The sequence below is a fragment of the Staurois parvus genome, unplaced genomic scaffold, assembly GCF_062004578.1.
Source record: "Staurois parvus isolate SC_StPar_1 unplaced genomic scaffold, SC_StPar_1.0 ptg001072l, whole genome shotgun sequence".
Lineage (NCBI taxonomy): Eukaryota > Metazoa > Chordata > Amphibia > Anura > Ranidae > Staurois > Staurois parvus.
In genome coordinates this window covers 1,121,086-1,144,833 of record NW_028318868.1, presented here as the reverse complement: position 1 = coordinate 1,144,833, position 23,748 = coordinate 1,121,086, and the positions used below count along the sequence as shown (strand labels likewise).

Genomic DNA, 23,748 nt, shown 5'->3' with positions numbered 1-23,748 from the left:
ACGTCACGATGTATTGGCTCCTCCTTACGCATTTCGTGCGCACGCATGTCTTCAGAGGGGTTGCCATATAGACGGCTAGTCCATTTTAAAACCCTCTTTTACCTTATGTCATTTTATGGAATTTGCAAATTCTGCTATTTAATAAAATTTGTTTACAATACCTACTCCACTACGGGCACTTTTTATGTCTCCCCATGTGGAGCAATTAATTTTTAGAGCCCACCTGATCCACCGCAGTATCCAGATGAGGGAGTCCCTGTCTCACAGGCTTCTACACCCACTCATCCCTTAAAGGGGACCTCTGGCTGACTGGATCCTTTACCACCTGGGAGCTCCTGAGGCACCACCATTATCCAGAGGGAGGATTATGCTTGGCCTGGCTTATATCCGATTCCTAAAAGGGACCTCCACTAATTGATTCAATGCGTATTTACATTACGCATATGGTAAGTGCGTATTTTTACCCCACTAATCTGGAGCACCAGCACTGAAGTATTGCTGCTATTTCACCTATACCTGCACAGATAGTCACTTATGGACTGTTACCATTTAGTTGGCATTTAACCTATTTTATTTTATGTGGATTATTTTATATATTAATTTTAGCGCTGCACTCATTTATTTGATTACTATTGAGGTTTTATATTGGTTACATTTACTGCTACAGCTGCTACCTAGAGAGTGCTCACTTTTCCTTTAATTTATTTATTATTTCTTTTGTCCAGGTATACCATTGGGTTCTTATTAGGGCAGTAGATATTTGCTAATGTACATTCTATTCCCTGTAATTTCCCTCTCAAGGACAAAAACTGACCTTCTGGGTTCACCAGTCTATCGTCTAACATGTCATGAAATTACTCACATTCATTCCTACTACTTCCTTTATTCTCCATCAACTCAAAGGGGTACAGATAAGTAAATTTTGGAACAGGATGAAGATTTACCTCCTAATGCAATGTTAAAAGATTGGTCTGGCAAGAATGGTCTTTCATTAATCCATTTTGGTTGGCACTAATGATACTATTATCAACAAATTCTTGGACTTTGAATAGGATACATACTATTGATGTTAGGCTGACTGGTCTGTAATTTTAAGGTATATATTTCTGCCCTCTGTTAAATACGCTAGCTTTTAGCTAATCTGCTGGTACCATTCCAGTCAGTAAACTATCCTTAAATATTAGGAATAATAGTCTGGCTATAACATGGATAAGTTCCTTGAGAAACTTCGATTGTAAACCATCTGGTCCTGGTGATTTATGCACATTAATTTTTTTCAGTCTTTTCTGTCAGCCATAAGGGGACATTCTATAAAATGTCATTATCAATTACAGTCTTGTTTATTATACCCTTTCTTTTCATTCTTATAAATGGAGGAGAAGAATGTGTTTTATACAGTGCCTTCTCTACCGTCACTTCTGATCATCTTTTATGGGGCCAATATGTCATGATGTTGCCTTTTTATTTTTAATGTATATGGAAAAAATGGGGTTTTTGTTTAAAGCTGGGCACATGCTTAGTCTTTTGTGGTTGAACGGAAAAAAACTGACAGATCACTGTATGAACACAAGCAAAGTTAATGCAATGATCTCTCCTGCTGAGCTATTGTATTCTGACATGGGGTACTCAGCCCCCCCCCCCCCCCTTCCTGCCAGAATACAATGATCAGCTATTGCAGCCATCTGGCTGATTTTCGGCTTCACTCTCCTCTGCAATGTGTCTCTCATAATCTATTTAACTATCCTGATTGCGATTTTGCATTTCTTGTTGCATTCTTTGTAGTTTTGGAATGCCGATGGTGACCCTTAGGCCTTACATTTTTGTTGGATTTTAGACACCTATAATACTTCTTCTAGTGTCTTGAGGCGATTATGAATGAAAGAGCCATTGAAATAAAAAATGAAGTGTGATTTTATTCTATCACACAATGGTGTAAAATAACAATGTAAAGCGTATTATGAACAGTTCCATGTAGATAAAAATACTGTAGAAATAACAAGCAAAAGTTGAAAGATAAGTCACCATTATCTGTCATAGAAGTCCGGCCATGTGCTGTTCTGTCTTCCATGTTCTTGTCCTTCGAGACTTTGTTGAAGAAGCCGGAAATAGATGGAAGTGACGAACTTTGACTTCAGTAAGCACCTGTTCCAGCTTCTCATACGTGTGTGCATGTGTGACAAAGTGTCAGTGTTATTGTGTGAGTGTCTCTCTTGTCCGTTGTCTCATGGTCTTTTATGAGGCAAATTTACGTCATAGTTAGTGATCTTAATACCTTCTATGGAAATTATTACTGCTTAGCAAAGCCATTTCATAAAAGGAAGGGGATGCTATACATATGATGTTTTTGATGGACAGGAACATATGTATGCTGAGGTATATAATATTGTAAGCAGATGATGTAACCCTCAGCTATACATTTAAAGAATAATATAGCTTAAGAACATATCAATGTATAATCACTAAACTATGTATGTATCAATGTTAGAAACGTATACTAAATACACACAGATACTATTAAAATACATAATGTAATAGTAAATCTATAATGAATCCTCCTAATACCCTTGACATTACTACCAGATACTTTTAACCAGCTATGCCTAAATATAGTCTTCAGCTAGTTAGCTGTCTCAGCTAACTTACCCATATTTTACTGTCTCAGCTTAACTTGTATATCTTTTAGTCTCAGTTATTTTACTGAAGAATTAAATAATATCATCGGTTTAAGGCGACAATTCACACATATTATTAATTATGATTAATCATAAAAACCAAATATTTTGCAAGCTTGCCATCAATATAAGTGCCGAATCATAGTTTTGATTTCTTAACAATTTTTAAAAGAACTGTTTTTTTCTTGTTAACATGCCTTTGTATCTTAGTATTTAGCCACCCAGGTTTAATTCTTACTCTTTTATATTTCTTTTTAATGATTTACATTTCTATTGTGTCCTGTGCACCCTCGAGTTTGATGATGGTTAAGTTGAGTCACTTTGTAAAGCTACCCCTCTTAAAGCGGAGTTGCACTCACTCTGTAAAAAAATAAGTCAACAGCTGCAGTGTGGGCACCCAGCTGTGACAGCTTGCGGCTTCATAGCCGGGTGCCCACTGCGCTTCCTGAATAGCCCCGTCGTCTTCTGAGACCTGTCACGTGTCCCAGAATAAAACTGGGAGGGAGGTTAGGAGGACAATGTCTTCTTCCGATCACCTAGGCGATCGCAGCGGAAGTGGGAGCCGACACCTGTCAATTTCGGGAACCCTCTCCCCAAAGGTGCCAATCCTTAATGGGGAGCGGGGGAACAGTCTTTAAGGCAGAACTTCCCCTTTTGGGTGGAACTCCGCTTTAAGGGGTCTGTGTTTGTAAGATGAGCAGATTTCATGCACTGTTTGGAGATTATCACATCATCACTACTTTTGTGTGGAGAGCACTGAGAAGAATACTCAGTGTGCAAGAATTTCGTTGATTGCGCTACTTTAATTTTTGGAACTAATTTAAACTCTATGTGAATGGATTTCTATGTGTGTGGTTGTTTAAAGTGTTACTAAACCCAGGACCCTGCAATCACTATATCTGGTCTTCCACAGTACACAGAAAATGGAATTGCAATTATTTTAGTAAAAATAAACTGCTAAATACCTTTCTCATCAGTAGTTGGAGCAGTCTTTGTGACTTCTATCAGTGTCCAGCTGATAGACGTCCTGAGCACATGTTAAAGCTTCTACAAGGAGTTTTCATTCCGCTTTAGGAAGATGCAGGACCCCTGATCTGTCAGAACAGTGCTGATTGGCTCCAGTGCTGATCCTCCCAAGAAAAAAAAAAAAAAAACCTCTCTAGCAATACACACCAAACTGTGCATGTGTAGAGTGACTCCACGCGATGTGTCTTATCAGGAGATAAGGGGGGTGGGGGAATTTGAAGAAGGGGAGGATCAGAGAAGTCAGGATCAAATGGCGGTTTTACACAATGCAGAGGCAATTCCCCCCCTTGTCTCCTGATAAGACATATTGCGTGGAGTCACTCTGCATTGTGTAAAACGCTGTTTGATCCTGACTTTTCCTGACAGTCCCGAAACTTTAGGTTCCACAGTGAGTATAATAAGCATGCTTTACTGCATATACAGGCTGATTTTACTGTTGTGGGTTTAGTAACACTTTTTAAGATCACATTGAGCACTCTGGTTTGTCTCTCCCTTCCTTGAGCTATCCAGGGTATTAAAAAAGAGAAGGAGTGATGGAGACTAATCTCTTTGATCTACAAGCACTTGTAGACCTTCTTTAATCCAGAACTCCACCTAAAATAGGAAGTTCCACTTGTCTTCCTCCCCCCCCCCCCCTCCACTGCCATATTCAGCACTTTTTGGGGGGGGAGCGGTTACCTGTTTTTTACGGGTATCTGCTCCCACTTCCAGGTCAGTATACCCCCCAAACGCCCACAGCCTTCTGGGACACGTCACAGGTCCCAGAAGACTGCGGCCAATTTACAAAGCACAGCACGCAGTAGGGAACCGGTTGTAAAGCCACTAGGCTTCACATCTGGTTTCCCTTACTGAAGATGCCAGTGCCAGCACCTGAAGCCGATTGAAGAATCGACTCAATGTGAGGACATCGCTGGACCCCTTGACAGGTGAATGCACTTTTGGGGCGTGAGCCCTAAGCTCCATTTTAATTAAAGAAGCATATATATGAATTTGAGCAGAATAGGCACATAGAGTTGGCAGTGTATACTGAGGATGTTGGTGTGTTTATGTATGTCTTACTGAAAATTGTGTTTGCACATTTCACAAAGTTTGGACTGTAATTTTGGTACTTGTTTGAATTGAAAGACATTCATTCTTGTATTTTATTTTCTGCACTTTTTTGTGGGAGGTCTTATTAGAGTCCTCTGTTTTTTTTTGTTTTTTTTTTATATAGCGTTGCTCTGTATTCTTTCTTTTGTCTTTATAACATTGGTGTGAAACACTTTTTTGGTGCTGGCTAGCTTTTGTATTTCATATACTTTTGTACTTTTTGATAGAGATTGCAGGTACAGTTGTGTATGCAAAATTTTTGTATTTATCTGTTTCTTCCATGTTGAAATTATAATTATATAAAAACTTCAGTTAATATGGTTTTGTAATGATTTAAAAATGTTGTATTCTTTAAATTACCTAGTCAAATCACTTAAAGCAGAACAAAAGGCAAAACATTTTTTCCATTTTGGTTAAAGTAAGGGAGGGCTATGCCTCTGTCAGTAGTTTTTTTTTTTTCCATTTGCGTTCCATTAGGGGATTTCACTTCATTTCCTGTCCCATAGCTAACACAGGATGGAATGCAAGGGACTTTTGGGGTACCACTGGAACTGATGTCCACATTGGCCCATTGGAAGATCTCCTTCAATTCCTGTTCTGGTATAAATCCAAAATTTCTGATTTGTTTATTTTCACATTCATTAACGATAAACAGGACAAATAGAGAGGGTGATTCTCCCTAACTGGGAGTACAGCAAGAAAAACCTTACAAGGGTTCTAATTCCTCTCCACTCTGTCCAAAACTCCTGTCTAGCTCAAACACTGAATTTACACTTTTTTATACTCAAATGAGCTGCAGGCCACAGTCCATTGGAGCACAAAAAAGTGGAGTTTTGGTTTAGAGATGAGTTTGAGGGACACCTTAGCTCTTCTTTAATAACAGCAGTTTCCTGCTGTAGAAGAGCTATTATACTTGCATCTCTCCCTATCTCCTACTTTCACTCAAATCCTGAAACTTTCATCAAATTTGTCGGCATTCTACACTTGGGAGATGACAATGGGAGTGTCAGACACCTGTGTCCCCTGCCACCTTTAGTGGTTTCATCCTCCTCCCTACAGGACTACAGGACACAATAGGATGGGGGTCAGAGTATGAAACCACAATAAAGATGTGAATACTGCATTCTTATATGAAGAATAATCATCAAAAATAAACCATGTACAAAACATCAGCAACAGTACTATGTGATATATAACACAGTTCTAAAGGTTATATCTATTTATGTTGCGCTAGGGAATCGTGTTGACATCAAATATAATAAAATACATTATATTACAGATAAATCACACTTATACAAAAGTCCAATATATCAACAGTGACTTCAAAAAGAATGCAGTAAGGATCTCCTAGAATTCAGGATCTCATCTTAAAGTGAAGTTGAATGTCTTCCAAAAAAAACACCAAGGTGATCCCACCACCTGAAAATGGTAATGCGCTTACCAGGCCATTTTCCCTCTCTAGCCAGAGAAGTCAAAACACGCATAAAAGTACCACGGACCCAACTAGGCTCCCATCAACTCCTCAAAAATGGACCATCTGGTAAGGTAGAGGACCCAGCAGTAAACCGCTTGTTTGAGATACTGTATATATCTCTCCGTGGGAGGTCAAAGAAGAGTAAAGGCACTGCACATAGTGTCAATCCATTTATAAATTTTGTAATTTATTACATTTTTGTATTACATATATACTATATTTAGTTCACAATATGTGTTTTTCCATTAAGATGGAGTTTAAATATTTCCCTACAGGGGGAGTACTAATAGTGAATATTTCTATATTGGATGCGACTTGTCCCTATGATGAGTTTCGATCCTGGGGCAGTTCAGATTGAGGCATGGTTATTTTCCTAAAGTGAGGTTTGATTTTACTATATCTCTCTAGGATGAGGCTTGGTTTCATGTTGTTGTATATTTTAGCGGTGGTTCAGCATGACGCTCTGGGTCTCAGGAAGACATTCATGCTGACATTGCGCAGATCGGGAATATGCTGGCTGGCAATTTGTACATGTGATGTGTTTCTTGTTATCATGTAAGTGCAATAATTTTTATTAAAGAAGCCTGTTTTTAATGGCTTGATACTATGTGGAATCCCTTTTCTCTTCTTTGACCTCCCACGGAGAGATATATACAGTATCTTAACAAGCGGTTTATTGCTGGGTCCTCTACCTTACCAGATGGTCCATTTATGAGGAGTTGATGGGAGTCCAATTGAGTCCATGGTACATTTTATGTGTGTTTTGACTTCTCTGGCTAGAGAGGCAATTGATCTGGTAAGCATATTACCGGTTTCAGGTGGTGGGATCACCTTGGTGTTTTCCTTGGAAGACATTCAACTTCACTTTAAAAATTAGATCCTGCATTCTGGGAGATCTTCACTTCATTATTTTTGAAGACACTGTTGATATTATATTGCACTTTTGTATAAGTGGACTTTATTTGTGCACTGTGATTTATTTTTAAAATATAGTGTATGTTATCTTTTTGATGGTAACACATGATTCATTAGCGCAACAGAAATGGATATTATGAAACCACAATGCAAAAGCATTTTGAATGTAGACAATGTAAACATGTTAGTTTGTCTTGATATTGCCCCCCCCCCCCCATAATCTACTGTACAGCAGCACAGCATAAAGGGAGGGTCAGTCCTGTGAGCCAGTCAAACTCTGTTGTGTGCAGTATCCTGATTGAATTGTGCTGACAGAAGGAAAGAGCACAGTGAGAACAGAGCATACTGTATCCTATTGTTATGATCCAGCTTAATTTCGCTCCAATACTTGACCATGCTGTACTGCTTCTGTTTTGGGTTTGTGGATCTGATTTTGCTGTCTACTAATAGTACCTATTATACAACTGGCTGCGCAAAATCAAAATTCCTTTACAAGGTAGAAAATTTCAGCTTTAAATATTGAAATTTAAATATCATGGTCAAAGAACTGATTGTGAAATTATTTCTTTCAGGGTAAAGTGCATTAGAAAACTGAGCAATGTCAGTCGCTAACGATGAGGACATCCCTCAGGTGGAGAGAAAAACCGTCACTGATTTCTGCTACTTGCTTGATAAGTCCAAACAGCTGTTCAATGGTCTGAGGTTTGTATTACACTAGCTTAGAGAGGCAGAAGCATGAATATGTTCTTGGTGTGTCAGGGAATGATTTGGGTTTTTTGCAACACCAGGATGACTTTCATTGAAGTACAACCTACAGTATGGGCACATTAAGGGAAGTGGGGTCTGTTGTGCTAGAAGATAAGTTTATGCTAAGTTTGAAAGATAGTGGGGTATTTATGGTAGACTGTGGGGAGTTCTCTAGCTTACAAACAAATATTGGCGAATACAGTCCTAAATGTACAACAGAATGATATTGCAAAACGAAGTTCAAATTTGTTTTTTCACAAATGCAAAATGTTTGGCAAGCAAAATGGGAAAGTAAACTGAGTTAATTCCAAAATAGTTGGCACTTGACAGAATCTTGAAGATATGAAGCTTTTACTGATTCATAGGGATAAAAACCATGTACAGAGCAATTGTTTATGAGTTTCAGCCTAACTATGATTAAGGCCGTTTAGTCTGAAACTTGTAATAGGAGCTTTGTACATGGTTTTTGTTTCCATACATCAATAAAAGTTTCACATTATTAGGATCTTGTCAAGTGCTGCTTATTTTTAACATTTACTGGCTAACAGGATTCTGAGTCAGAGTACTGACATCTTCTCACAAGCCCAAATCTGGTAGAGCGTGGTGAGTTGTTTCTTCAGTTGCATAATTTTGTATTGATTCTTCATGTGACTGTTTTAGAGAGATAAGGTAACAACAATAGATGATGATATCTGCCTCTATGAAAAGCCAGTAGGAGTGAACGATGATCTTGTCAATGGAGAGTGTGATGCTGAGTCATTATATGGGTAGATGTGCTTGTGGGTGTGTACAGTGCTAATTTAATTATTGGAGATACTGCCCTACCCAGTATTTCCAAGGAGGTAGAGACACAGCTGCTTGCACAGACTGAAAAGTCTGCACTGTCTGGGACAGTGATAATAATGGGATACATTTTAGTGCATTTTTTAGAGAATAGGTGCAGTTATTCCCCCTCCCCAAAGTCACCCCCTGTCTCTTTCCCCTACCCACCCCAGAGCACTGTGCCTTGTCTCTGCCCTGTACCCACCTCCCAGCACCCCCCCCTTTAGGCTCCATTCACACCTTGAGCGTTTTGGAGCTTCGGGCTACAAAACACTAAGGAGAAAAAAAAAATCAATATTACTCTATGATGATAGTTTACATCTCCACTCCAAGTCATCTAAAGCAAAACACCTGAAGCTCAAAAATTTTTGGAGCTACTTTTGTAGCTCCATTTGGGCAAATTGAAGCATTTTTGGCACATTTTCATTCCCAAAATGCGTGGTTTGATGCATTTTCTGGTATGGCAAAACCTGACAACAATTGATGTCATTAAATTTTTCTCTATCGACTAATACAAAAACGCCAGAACTCAAAAAGCCCAAAAATGCCTGAACAAATCGCACAAAACTACGCAAACAAAAAGCACAAAAACACTACACTCAGGTGTGAATGGGGCCTTAGAGAATAGAGAACCAATCATTTTGTGGTGCTAAGCAATTTATATGGAATTCCTTAATGATAACAAGAGACAGTTAAATAGATCCCCTGCAGCCTGAATCAGTAAATCCCCTTAGCAACAATAGACCCTCACCACCCAAGGAATAAAATACCCCCAGCAACAATAGACTCCTGCCAACAATAGATCTCCCTGCAGCCAGCATCACTAAACCCTCCAGCACACCCCAGCACCCGTTGCCAACACATAAATTCAGTCCTGGAGCTGCCAGAGCTGAGGACCATTGCATTCCCACTGAAAATAAGCCTTGATTTGAAGTACGCTGAAATTTACTGGTGTAATGGCCCTGCTGGAACAGTAAAATGACAGTAATTTATTAATGTAAATGTGACAGGTTCCACGATTGCTCAAAAAATCCCTTCTGTTCCTTACACAACTTCCTACTCCCATGATCACATTTTTCTCTTTTCTCTCATCTGGCTTACACTAGCAATACTAAAATCAGTGCCTGGTCTCTCTTCGGGTATGAAGGCAATTCCTAAGATTTGCTATCTGTCTGTAAGCTCTTCTAGCTTATGTGTATACTGTATATATGGCATTTATGGAGTCTGGCAATATCGCAATAGATAGTGTAACTCCAAGTGTGTCAACCAGTCTAAGTGTCTCCAGCAAATATACCTACAGAGATTATGAAAGTTTTTTTTATGCAGAGGTGTCCCTAGGGTTGGTGTCACTCGGTGCGGTAACACTTGGTGACACCCCCTCCGACGATGCCCGCAGGATGGATCGGATCTGCGGATTGAACATAATGGATCGGACTCCGATCCATTATGCTCAGTCCGCAGATCTGATCCATCCTGCAGGGATCATCGGCTTTCTTTACAACTTACCTTTTTTTGGAGCAGGTCCTGGTGTAGTGGCAAGGTGTGTCTCCCACATAGATAAGTCCCCCCTGAAGCAACTGCGCATGTACCGGTTTCAGGCAAAATCAATCGATGATAGCAGTAGTTCAATTGCTTCAGGGGGGACATCTACAGTGAAGGAAATAAGTATTTGATCCCCTGCTGATTTTGAATGTTTTCCCACTCACAAAGAAATGATCAGTCTAAAAATCGAATGGTAGGTGTATTGTAACACTGAGAGACAGAATAGCAACAAAAAAATCTAAAGAAATGCATGTCTAACAAATTATGCACTGATTTGCATGTTCATGAGGGAAATAAGTGTTTGATCTCCTATCATTCAGCAGGACTTCTGGCTACCAGGTGTCTTTCATACAGGTAACAAGCTGAGATTAGAAGCAGTCTCTTAAAGGGAGTGCTGCTTATCTCATTTTGTTACCTGTATAAAAGACACCTGTCCACAGGAGCAATCAAAGACCAAAGAGCTGTCCAAGGATGTTAGGGACAAGATTGTAGACCTCCACAAGGCTGGACTGGGCTACAAAACTATCACCAAGCAGCTTGGTGAGAAGGTAACAACAGTTGGTGCAATCATTCGCAAATGGAAGAAACACAAAACAACTGTCAGTCTCCTTAGGTGTGGTGCACCATGCAAGATCTCTCCTTGTGGAGTGTCAATGATCATGAGAACATCATGATCATGAGGAATCATCCCAGAACTACACGTGAGGATCTTGTCAATGATCTCCAGGCAGCTGGGACCACAGTCACCAAGTAAACAATTGGTAACATACTTTACCAACAAGGATTGAAATCCTGCAGTGCCCGCAAGGTCCCTCTGCTCAAGAAAGCACATGTCCAGGCCCGTCTGAAGTTTGTCACTGAACATCTAAATAAAGCAGAGGAGAACTGGTTGAAAATGTTGTGGTCAGATGAGACCAAAATCGAGCTCTTTGGCATCAACTCAACTCGCCGTGTTTGGAGGAGGAGGAATGCTGTCTATGACCCCAAAAACACCATCCCAATTGTCAAACATGGTGGTGGAAACATTCTGCTTTGGGGGTGTTTTTCTGCTAAGGACACAGGACAACTGCACCGCATCAAACGGACGATGGACGGGGCAATGTATCGTCATATCTTGGGTGAGAACCTTCTTCACTCAGCCAAGGCAGTATAAATGGGTCGTGGATGGGTGTTCCAGTATGACAATGACCCAAAAATCACGGCCAAGGCAACAAAGGAGTGGCTCAAGAAGAAGCACATTAAGGTCCTGGAGTGCCCAGCCAGTTTCCAGACCTTAATCCGATTGAAAATCTGTGGAGGGAGCTGAAAGTTTGAGTTGCCAAACATCAGCCACCAAACCATAATGACTTAGAGAGGATCTGCCAAGAGGAGTGGGCCAAAATCCCTCCTGAGATGTGTGCAAACCTGGTGGCCAACTACAGGAAATGTCTGACTTCTGTGATTGCCAACAAGGGATTTTGTGAAGGGGATCAAATACTTATTTCCCTCATGAACATGCAAATCCGTGCATAATTTGTTAGACATGCATTTCTTTTGAATTTTTTGTTGCTATTCTCTCTGTGTCACAATACACCTACCATTCGATTTTTAGACTGATAATTTCTTTGTGAGTGGGCAAACATTCAAAATCAGCAGGGAATCAAATACTTATTTCCTTCACTGTACATGGGAGACACATCTTGCCGCTACACCGGTGTCACCCCGTATAGTTTGCATGCCGACGATCCCAGCAGGATCGTCTGCATGCAACCTATACGGGATGACACCAGACCTGCTCCAAGAAAAGGTAAGTTGTAAAGAAAGCCGACGATACCTGCAGGATGGATTGGATCCATCCTGCGGGGATCGTCGGCTTGCTTTCCAACTTACCTTTTTGTGGAGCGGGTCCGGTGTCACCCGGTGCGGACTGCACACCCCGCACCTGCCTTGGGACGCCACTGTCTTTATTCCAATGCTTTTGCTTTATGTTTTTTACCACTTTGATAGAAGTATTAGCTGTTCTAATTGGAAATTAAATTTCTTTCATTGTCACTTGCAAGAGAGAGAGTAAATGTGTCTCAAGACTTATAGATTTTTATTCAGCACATTCTTAAAGGAATCAATATCCTTAGGTCTCTCCTTTTAGTTCCTTTTTACAGAGCCCTGGTTTACCACTCTCAACCATGGAACTGTTAGGCCTAATTTTACTCTCCAGGATTTTCTAAAAATGGTGGACATTCTTTCTACACTAAAATCCTGTAGTAATGCAGGATCTACGCATACTTAACACAATACTGTCTCAGCTGGAGCTTCCATCTTGCTGAGGAACATTTGGCTACTTCACTGCCTCTTTTGGTCGCTTTCCATCGTATCAGACTGGTATTTGGGAATGTCCAGTTAGGCTAAAAAAAAATACCTTTTTATCTTGTTCATTGAGGGACACAGGATTCAGAGACATTTGGGTTATATTGCCTACCACACGAGGAATTTGATATTGACAAACGGTTAACCAGTCTGGTATATTCTCTCCCACTCCAAACATGCCTCAGTTTTTTGCTAGTGTTTCCGAAAGATGAAATATGGATGCCTTTTTTGCAATGAGACTTGGTAGCCACTTTTTACTAGTTATTTTTTTTTTCCTTTTTCTTCAAGATTGTCCCTTTCTTCATTCAAGACATACATGCTGCTTGAACTAGTCTGCATATTGATGCAGCAATCTGGATTGGCGGATTTCTAGCAATAGTTTTGCAGACCATACCCAGACCCTTCACTTCAGATAGTGGCATTTCCCAGACCTTTTGTGCACTGTTATCTGCAGAACGTTTTCTAAGTCCTGAGCCTCTGGTGTGAATCCTGATTCTTAAGACTTTGCATTGGGAAATACTTTTTAGAACGGTTTGCCTCCATAATTATCCCTATTTCTCCATTGGTTTCCTCAAAAAGGTTGTAAATGCTGGGAAATATGGGTGCTGTGTCACTAGGTGGGGTGGCACACTCCCCGCTTTGTTGTACTATTCTGCATAAAGAAACCTCTTTATGACATTTATCCTAATGGTAAGAGACGTGGTTCCTCCTTGCTTTGAGAATTTACCACAGCCTATCTGTTATCAGTAGTTACCACTACTCGCTACTGTATATGGGCCCCATTGCTATTTTTAGTTAAAGTGACCTAGTTGCATCTAAGCCATTGTTATTCAAATTAGGGTATCTTTACCCATGTTGTTGACTCAGAGGGAGCTGATAAGAAGCCTTTTCTTCCCCCTCCTGCTACTGGTGTTGCAGTTACATAGTTACAACATACCATTTGTTATTGTATAATCTGTTAACCGTTATTTGTTTTTCTTTATCCTACATCACGGGACACAGAGCAGGCTATAATCATTACTATCAGGGTTATGCACCACCTATAGGTGAACAGCTACTGGAGGATCAAACAAAAAGGAAGTCATCAGCTATATAACCCTTCCTATACAGGAAGTACTTCCGTTTTTTTCGCCAGAGTCTGTAAGATGGATGGTCACTGATGTGCTGCATGTGTTTTGGAGTATACTTAGTGGTTAGGAACGGCTCAGCTGGGAATGAAGGATTTCAGTTGGATCCATTTGAAAAGCTGTTAACCAAAATGGATGGTACCTGTGCCTTGCTGGATAATGAAAATAATCCTTGGGGGTTTGCCTATAATGCAGCCTTACGCCACTGGACCCTGCATAAGGAACTCTTTGCAGTGTTTTTTCTGACCAAGGTGCTTTCCAGCAGGGTGCTATGTAGGTTCATGGGAGTGGACCCCAGATGTAAGGCAGACCGAGTCCTTGAAGGTCTTTTATGACAGAGCCCACTGTAATGGGTGAAGGTTGGACTCCTGTTATGATTCATAGTCCTGCAGCAGGAATGATAAGTTTACATTTTTTCATGAACTGTGGTCTAACCAGGGCAGGGACTTTGACCCCAAACTTGTTCAGAAGCTATGTGAGCTTCTGGGCATCCAAATATTCTGAACTTCCCCATATCATCCACAGGGAGATCCTCAACTTGAACGCTTTAACTACACTCTGTTGAATATGCTGACAGAGAAGAAACCACATTGGGGAAAACATATTGCAGCTGTAGTTCATGCCTATAACATTGTGACTAACAATGCCATGGGGTATTGCCCCTACAGATTGTTTGGGAGAGAAGCATGACAGCCAGTCGACCTAGCTTTCGGAACCTCCACGGATCACACATCCCTGACTTCATACAAAAATGTTAAGCAGGCCTATGAGAAGGCGAGAGAGACCAACCATACAAGAGTAAGGAAATAAAAAGAACTTTGACCTCAAGATGAAAGTACAAGACCTTTAGCCGGGGGATCGTGTACTGTTGAGAAACCTAGGAGTACCCAGGAAACACAAGCTAGCTGATCACTGGTGATCCCAACCATACATTGTCTGCACGCAACTCCCTGGGCTGCCAGTTAATCAAATCCATCCTGAAGGGAAAATGGGCCTGCTGAAAATGTGGCACCTAAATCACTTGCTGCCGATTTCAGATGTCATCTGAATACCTCAGCCTCCTGATTCCGAACCAGTCTAATCCACACAACCTTGGGCCTGGATCACACCGGCAATGTCAAACTAATATTCAAACAGAGGAAGAGGATGAAAGTGATGGACAAGAGATGGTGCCTAATTGGTTGTGGCCACAGTTTCAGGAGAATGACACCTGTCCCTCAGTTGGGGAAACAGGAAGAGAAGCCCCAGAGCCAGGAGTGGCCATCTCTCCCACATCTGTGGACACTACCAAAGTTAAAACCAAAACAGCCAGTCCACCCATCAGAAGGGGCGATGATATCCAGGCTGACCCTAGTGATGAAGACCCGATGACGACAATGATTTTGAGTTTGGACCCCATTCGGTCGTCGCTAGTCTCGATTGTGGGCTGGAGACACAGGAGGCCGAGACCTGTCAAGGCATCTGTGAAGGAATCCACGACCCTGCAACTTTGGAGTCGGAGCCTAGCTTCCGTGCTGTTGATTCCGCATGTCAGTTCAACACAAGTGCCTCTGAGTCAACTCATGAGCCCACGCAGAACACAGAACGCAAGATACTGATATACGATATGGGAGAAAACTCTAAAGAATGTATGCCCACTACTCGCCATTCAAGTAAAATGCCAGATCCTATTAACTTTCATTGGGTAGAAGGTGACCTTCACTCATCCTGTGGTGAGAGACCAGTGTGATGGCAGTGGTCCCACCCAGCAGTGTCAAAGTAATCTCACTCTAACTGACAAGTTATGCAAGTGCAAGATGAACCTTGGTTGTAAATTTCTTGTGAATATGAGTTGTGGTTGATTTCTTGTTTACAGTTAAGGTTGAGCTCCACCCGAAAGGGGAGGTTCCACTTTCAAGACTGATCCCCCGCTCCCCATTAAGGATTGGCACATTTGGGGAGTGGGTACCCGAAATTGACAGGTACCTGCTCCCATTTCTGCTGCGATTGCCTAGGCGATCGGAAGCGGAGGTTGTCTTTACACGCCTGTGACTGGTCCGAGAAGACTACGGGACTATTCAGAAAGCACAATGGGCACCCGGATGTGAAGCCACAAGTTGTCACACCCAAGTGCCCATACTGAAAATGCCACTGCTGGGAACACCGGACGGCCAGTGAAACGGGCTGCAGGGAGGACACCGCTAAATCTTTGGACTGATGAGTGTCTGTTTTTTTAAAAGTCAGCAGCTACAGTTTTTTTTGCTGCTGACTTTTATTTTTGTACTATGTGACTGGAACTCCGCTTAAATGTTCAAATTTATCATTGTATAGTAAGTAATTACAGTGGGTTCCACTACCACTTTGGCAACCAAAGATTTAAATTGAGGGGGGAGCATGTAGCCAGGTGCTGGCTATATCATTATGCCATTCTGGGACATTTACAGATGAGATTATGGTTAATCCTTTTCCCCCTAGTGCCCAGTACTGGAACTTCTACATCGCTTCCTGTTAGAGCGGATCCAGTTCTTCTAAACACAGAGGATCCTGAGACCTATAGTCCTATAGCGAATACATACTGTATTCCTGAGGGCTGATTGAACTTCAACTACAAGAGAGCTGGGGAACTAGAAGGTTGCTGGGAGAGCAAATATATTCTACAATAAGGAATTGGCTCGCTCTCTTGGTGCAGGATTCAGAGCTGAACACAGAGGGACAGCCGTTCTCCTCTAGAGACAGATTGCTGGCTACTACTGCAGGACTTTGCATGTTCAGCACAGCGGTGATGCCGGGATGACATCAGCTTCTCTGCATCAAGATTGTCATTATCCAGTCTTCAGCCAGTCATTTTTGCTTGCCATGCTGACAGGCTGTCGGGCGGTAAGTCTGTACTTTGCTGCAAACAGCCAAGAGCCTGTGCAAGTACCTTGTTCCTAGGAGGCTGTGCTACCCATGAGACTGGTGAGTGGACAGATGCCCAACCTCTTTCTGACAACACTCTAGAGACACTGCATGCACCTTTACACCTCAATACCAAGAGATCTTTGCTTTGAGCATTTACCACAGCCTATCTGTGTTCATTGAATTACAATTACTCCTGCATTTGGGCCCCACTATTGCTATTAAACGGCAACTTCTACTATCACATCAGGCACTGTAAACATCTCAGGATTCGAGTTGCTATTGCTAATTAAAGGGACCTCTTCCCATCTAAGCTATTGTTGTTCAAATTATTCAAATTAGGGTGTCTATACCCATTTATATCAGATTGCGTGTGTGTGTATGTGTATACAGTGGGGATCGAAAGTTTGAGCACCCCAGCTAAAAATTTGTATTAATGTGCATAAAGAAGCCAAGGAAAGATGGAAAAATCTCCAAAAGGCATCAAATTACAGATTAGACATTCTTATAATATGTCAACAAAAGTTAGATTTTATTTCCATCATTTACACTTTCAAAATAACAGAAAATAAAAAAATGGCCTCTGCAAAAGTTTGGGCACCCTGCAGAGTTAATATCTTGTACTGCCTCCTTTGGCAAGTATCACAGCTTGTAAACGCTTTTTGTAGCCAGCCAAGAGTCTTTCAATTCTTGTTTGAGGTATCTTTGCCCATTCTTCCTTACAAAAGTCTTCCAGTTCTTTGAGATTTCCCGGGCTGTCTGTCACACACTGCTCTTTTAAGGTCTATCCATAGATTTTCAATTATGTTGAGGTCAGGAGATTGTGAAGGCCATGGCAAAACCTTCAGTTTACGCCTCTTGATGTAATCCCCCGTGGATTTTGAGGTGTGTTTAGGATCATTATCCATTTGTAGAAGCCATCCTCTCTTTAACTTCAGCTTTTTCACAGATGGCATCAGGTTACCATCCAAAATTTGCTGAAATTTTATTGAATCCATTTTTCCTTCTACTCGTGAGATGTTCCCTGTGCCACTGGCTGCAACACAACCCCAAAGTATGATTGATCCAACCCATGCTTAACAGTTGGACAGAGGTTCTTTTCATTAAATTCTGTGCCCCTTCTTCTCCAAACGTACCTTTGCTCATTCCGGCCAAAAAGTTCAATTTTAACCTCATCGGTCCACAGAACTTGTTTCCAAAATGCATCAGGTTTGTCTATATGTTCATTTGCAAAGTTCAAACGATGATTTTTGTGGTGAGGACGTAGAAGATGTTTTCTTCTGATGACTCTTCCATGAAGACCATATTTGTACAAGTATCTCTTTATAGTGGAATAGTGTACCACAACTCCAGTGTCTGCCAGATCTTTCTGGAGGGATCGTGCAGTCAAACGTGGGTTTTGAATAGTTTTTCTCACAATCCTGCGAGCTGTTCTGTCTGATATTTTTCTTGGTCTTCCAGATCTTGCTTTAACATCCACTGTTCCTGATGACTGCCATTTCTTAATTACATTCCGAACAGAGGATATTGACATCTGAAAACGCTTTGCTATCTTCTTATAGCCTTCTCCAGCTTTGTGAGCGTCAACTATTTTCAGTTTTCTAGACAACTGCTTAGAAGAACCCATGGTGCTGATTGTTGGAGCAAGGTCAGATGAGTCTGGGCATTTAAAACCTTTGAGATTGACATAACCTGGTCTTCCCAGACGATGATTGAGAACAATCCATGACACTGGCAGGTCTCAGCTTTGCAAAGGGGGCAGTGCATGCTATAAATTTTGCAGGGTGCCCAAACTTTTGCAGACGCCATTTTTTTGTTTTCTGTTATTTTGAAAGTGTAAATGATGGAAATAAAATCTAACTTTTGTTGACATATTATAAGAATGTCTAATCTGTAATTTGATGCCTTTTGGAGATTTTTCCATCTTTCCTTGGCTTCTTTATGCACATTAATACAAATATTTAGCTGGAGTGCCCAAACTTTCGATCCCCACTGTATATATATATACAGTCAGGTCCATAAATATTGGGACATCAACACAATTATAAAAATTTTGGCTCTATACACCACCACAATGGATTTGAAATGAAACAAACAAGATGTGCTTTAACTGCTCACTGTCCGCTTTAATTTGAGGGTATTTACATCCAAATTAGGTGAACGGTGTAGGAATTAGGAACAGTTTGCATATGTGCCTCCCACTTGTTAAGGGACCAAAAGTAATGGGACAATTGGCTTCTCAGCTGTTCCATGGCCAGGTGTGTGTTATTTCCTCATTATCCCAATTACAATGAGCAGATAAAAGGTCCAGAGTTAATTTCAAGTGTGCTATTTGCATTTGGATTCTGTTGCTGTCAACTCTCAAGATGAGATCCAAAGAGCTGTCACTATCAGTGAAGCAAGCCATCATTAGGCTGAAAAAAACAAAACAAACCCATCAGAGAGATAGCAAAAACATTAGGCGTGGCCAAAACAACTGTTTGGAACATTCTTAAAAAGAAGGAACGCACCGGTGAGCTCAGCAACACCAAAAGACCCGGAAGATCACGGAAAACAACTGTGGTGGGTGACCGAAAAATTCTTTCCCTGGTGAAGAAAACACCCTTCACAACAGTTGGCCAGATCAAGAACACTCTCCAGGAGGTAGGTGTATGTGTGTCAAAGTCAACAATCAAGAGAAGACTTCACGAGAGTGAATACAGAGGGTTCACCACAAGATGTAAACCATTGGTGAGCCTCAAAAACAGGAAGGCTAGATTAGAATTTGCCAAACGACATCTAAAAAAGCCTTCACAGTTCTGGAACAACATCCTATGGACATATGAGACCAAGATCAACTTGTACCAGAGTGATGAGAAGAGTATGGAGAAGGAAAGGAACTGCTCATGATCCGAAGCATACCACCTCATCAGTGAAGCATGGTGGTGGTAGTGTCATGGCGTGGGCATGTGTGGCTGCCAGTGGAACTGGTTCTCTTGTATTTATTGGTGATGTGACTGCTGACAAAAGCAGCAGGATGAATTCTGAAGTTTGCGGGCAATATTATCTGCTCATATTCAGCCAAATGCTTCAGAACTCATTGGACGCTGCTTCACAGTGCAGATAGACAATGGCCCAAAGCATACTGCAAAAGCAACCAAAGAGTTTTTTTAAGGGAAAGAAGTGGAATGTTATGCAATGGCCAAGTCAATCACCTGACCGGAATCCGATTTAGCATGCATTTCACTTGCTGAAGACAAAACTGAAGGGAAAATGCCCCAAGAACAAGCAGGAACTGAAGACAGTTGCAGTAGAGGCCTGGCAGAGCATCACCAGGGATGAAAACCAGTGTCTGGTGATGTCTATGCGTTCCAGACTTCGGGCTGTCATTGACTGCAAAGGATTTGCAACCAAGTATTAAAAAGTGAAAGTTTGATTTATGATTATTATTCTGTCCCATTACTTTTGGTCCCTTAACAAGTGGGAGGCACATATGCAAACTGTTGTAATTCCTACACCGTTCACCTGATTTGGATGTAAATACCCTCAAATTAAAGCTGACAGCCTGCAGTTAAAGCACATCTTGTTCGTTTCATTTCAAATCCATTGTGGTGTATAGAGCCAAAAATGTTAGAATTGTGTCAATGTCCCAAAATTTATGGACCTGACTATATATATATATATATATATATATATATATATATATATATATATATATATATATATATATATATTATAAAATGTATAATGCAACTTAAAAGGTGAAACTAATATATGAGGTAGACTCATTACATGCAAAGCAAGATAGTTCAAGCCGTGATTTGTCATAATTGTGATGATTATGGCTTACTGCTCATGAAAACACCAAATCCACAATCTCAGAAAATTAGAATATTTCATGCAATCAATAAAACAAGGATTGTACATAGAACAATATCGGACCTCTGAAAAGTATAAGCATGCATATGTACTCAGTACTTGGTTTGGGCCCCTTTTGCAGCAATTACTGCCTCAATGCGGCGTGGCATGGAAGCTATCAGCCTGTGGCACTGCTGAGGTGTTATGGAAGACCAGGATGCTTCAATAGCGGTCTTCAGCTCTTCTGCATTGTTCGGTCTCATGTCTCTCATCTTTCTCTTGGCAATGCCCCATAGATTCTCTATGGGGTTCAGGTCAGACGAGTTTGCAGGCCAATCAAGCACAGTAATCCCACGGTCATTGAACCAGGTTTTGGTGCTTTTGGCAGTGTGGGCAGGTGCCAAGTCCTGCTGGAAAATGAAGTTGGCATCTCCATAAAACTCGTCAGGGGAAGGAAGCATGAAGTGCTCCAAAATCTCCTGTTAGACGACTGTGTTGACCCTGAACTTAATGAAGCACAGTGAACCAACACCAGCAGATGACATGGCTCCCCAAATCAACACAGACTGTGGAAACTTCACACTGGACTTCAAGCATCTTGCAACGTGTGCCTCTCCATTCTTCTTCCATACTCTGGGTCCTTAGTTTCCAAATGACATGCAAAAGTTGCTCTCATCAGAAAAAATGACTTTGGACCACTGAGCAACAGACCAGGTCTGTTTTTCTTTAGCCCAGGTAAGACGCTTCTGACGTTGTTTGTTGTTCAGGAGAGGTTTGACAAGAGGAATACGACATTTGAAGCCCATGTCCAGGATCCGTCTGTGTGTGGTGGCTCTTGATGCACTGACTCCAGCCTCAGTCCACTCCTTCTGAAAGTCCCTAACACTTTTGAATGGCCTTTTCCTGACAATCCTCTCCAGGCTGCGGTCATCCCTGCTGCTTGTGCACCTTTTTTTTCCACACTTTTCTCTTCCACATAACTTTCTATTAGTGTGCTTTGATACAGCACTTTGGGAACATCCAACTTCTTTTGCAATTATCTTTTGAGGATTTCCCTCCTTATGGAGGGTGTCAGTGATGGTTTTCTGTACTACTGTCAGGTCAGCAGTCTTTCTCATGATTGATTCCTACTGAACCAGACTAAGAGACCATTTAAAGGCTCAGGAACCCTTTGCAGGTGTTATGGCTTAATTAGCTGATTAGAGTGAGACACTTTGAGCCTAGAATATTGCACCTTTTCACAATATTCTAATTTTCTGAGATTGTTAATTTGGGGTCTTCATGAGCTGTATGCCATAATCATCACAATTATGACAAATCACGGCTTGAACTATCTTGCTTTGCATGTAATGAGTCTACCTCATATATTAGTTTCACCTTTTAAGTTGCATTACTGAAATAAATGAACTTTTGCACGATATTCTAATTTTTCGAGTTTCAACTGTACATCCAAATTGGAGGAAGGGTTTAGGAATTACTGCTCTTAAGAGTAGCCTTGCCCCCTTTTTCAAGGGACCAAAAGTAATTGGACAATTGAATATAATCATAAATAAATAGTTCATTTTTAGTACTTTGCTGAGAATCCTTTACTGGCAATGACTGCCTGAAGTCTGGAACAGCCCTACCCCCTTTTTTTACAGCTTTTAAGAGTAGCCATCCCACCTTTTTTCAAGCAACCAAAAGTAATTGGACAGTTGAATCAAAAGCTGTTTCATGGCCAGGTGTGGGCTACTCCATTATTTCTTCAGTTAAAAAGGTAAAATTTCTGGAGTTGATTCTATGTGTGGTAATAGCATTTAGAATCTATTGCTGTGAACCATGTGAATCATGCGTTCAAAGGAGCTGTTCATGCATGTAAAACAGACCATTGTAAGGCATCAAAAGTGAAACAAATCCATCAGAGAGATAGCAGCAACATTAGCAGTGGCCAAAAAAAACAGTTTGGTACATTCTGAAGAAAGAAGAATGCACTGGTGTGCTCAGCAACATAAAAAGGCATGGATGTCAACGGAAGATAACAGTTGTGGATGATCGCAGGATCCTCTCTATGGTAAAGAAAAACCCATGTGAAGGACACTCTTCAGGAGGTGGGTGTATCATTGTCAAAGTCTAGACCAGTTCTGGAAAAGCAGTCATTGGACGGATGAAACTAAGATGAATCTGTACCAAAATGACTGGAAGAAAAAAGTGTGGAGAAGGCTTGGAACAGCTCATTATCCAAAGCACACAACTTCATCTGTAAAACATGGTGGAGGCAGTGTGATGGCATGGGCATGCATGGCTTCCAGTGGCACTGGGTCATTGGTGTTTATTGACGATTTGACAGAGCAGCCGGATGAATTCTGCAGTGTTTAAAGATTTACTGTCAGCCCAGATTCAGTCAAATGCAGCAAAAGTTGATTGGACGGCGCTTCACAGTACCTATGGAAGATGATCCAAAACACACTGCAAAAGCAACCCAGGAGCTTTTAATGCAGAGTCCATCTGACGATCCCTCCCAAAACAGGGTATTGGCCAGTTACTCAGAGCCACCCCCCCTTTCTGGGGGACTTTAAAAAACAAAGGCTGTAGGCCTGAAGTAAGCTAAACACATCTCCCAATTTTAACATCGTAACAGCAGGAGATCAAAGACCCTTTCGCTCTGCAACTTGGATCTGGTTACCTTAAGTCTGAACATGGCAAGTAACTTAACCTTCTAGCATCTCCCTGTTATCTCTTTGCTGTGCTGTTTTCTGTGTGTATATATATGTGTATATATATGTGTATATGTGTATATATATATATATATATCTTACATCTTTTTCTGTAAATATTTTATTGCACCTGTTTGACTCTTTTAGTAATAAATCTTTCTTTCTGAAAATGTTAAACTGTTTCTAAAGCGCTTAATTGCAATTGACGTATTCCTGCCTTTTGAAGAGACGCTACTGTGTTTGTTTAATCCTCTGCCCAATCGGCCTGCTGTGACCGTATTGGACAGGCGACTTTTCAACCATTACAGTGTATATTGGATAAAGAGAGTTTCCCCTTTCTCTGTACAAAAAGGGGTGGTGGCAGTGAAGGGTTAGTGGCGTAATTAACCCGACCCAGTAACAAGCGCATTCAGGCTGCTGGTGCGTCAATTGTGTTCCATTAGCTGGACATTCGTTGTGCAGGGCGCAGCTGAGTGTGGCATTGTTACACGCGTCACATAGCGGTTTTAGATCGGCCGGTCATTTGGTCACGAGTTTGGTGAGAAGGTCTGGGGTCTGACGCCGCGGGCGTAACGTATTGTTGG

General features: G+C 41.2%; 1 protein-coding gene across 15 annotated transcripts in view; it reads left to right on the top strand.

Moving 5' to 3' along the window:
- SCAI (suppressor of cancer cell invasion) overlaps window positions 1–23,748 on the top strand; it is a 1,319,466-nt gene that overhangs the window by 182,671 nt on the left and 1,113,047 nt on the right. For all 15 annotated transcript variants that reach the window (XR_016307572.1, XR_016307574.1, XR_016307571.1 and 12 more), the window contains exon 2: window positions 7,749–7,878. Coding sequence is in view for 10 of the 15 variants with exons in the window: in XM_089658464.1 (XP_089514590.1) it covers window positions 7,775–7,878 (104 nt within the window). In the remaining 5 variants the exon portion in view is untranslated. The remainder of the gene's footprint in view (window positions 1–7,748; window positions 7,879–23,748) is intronic.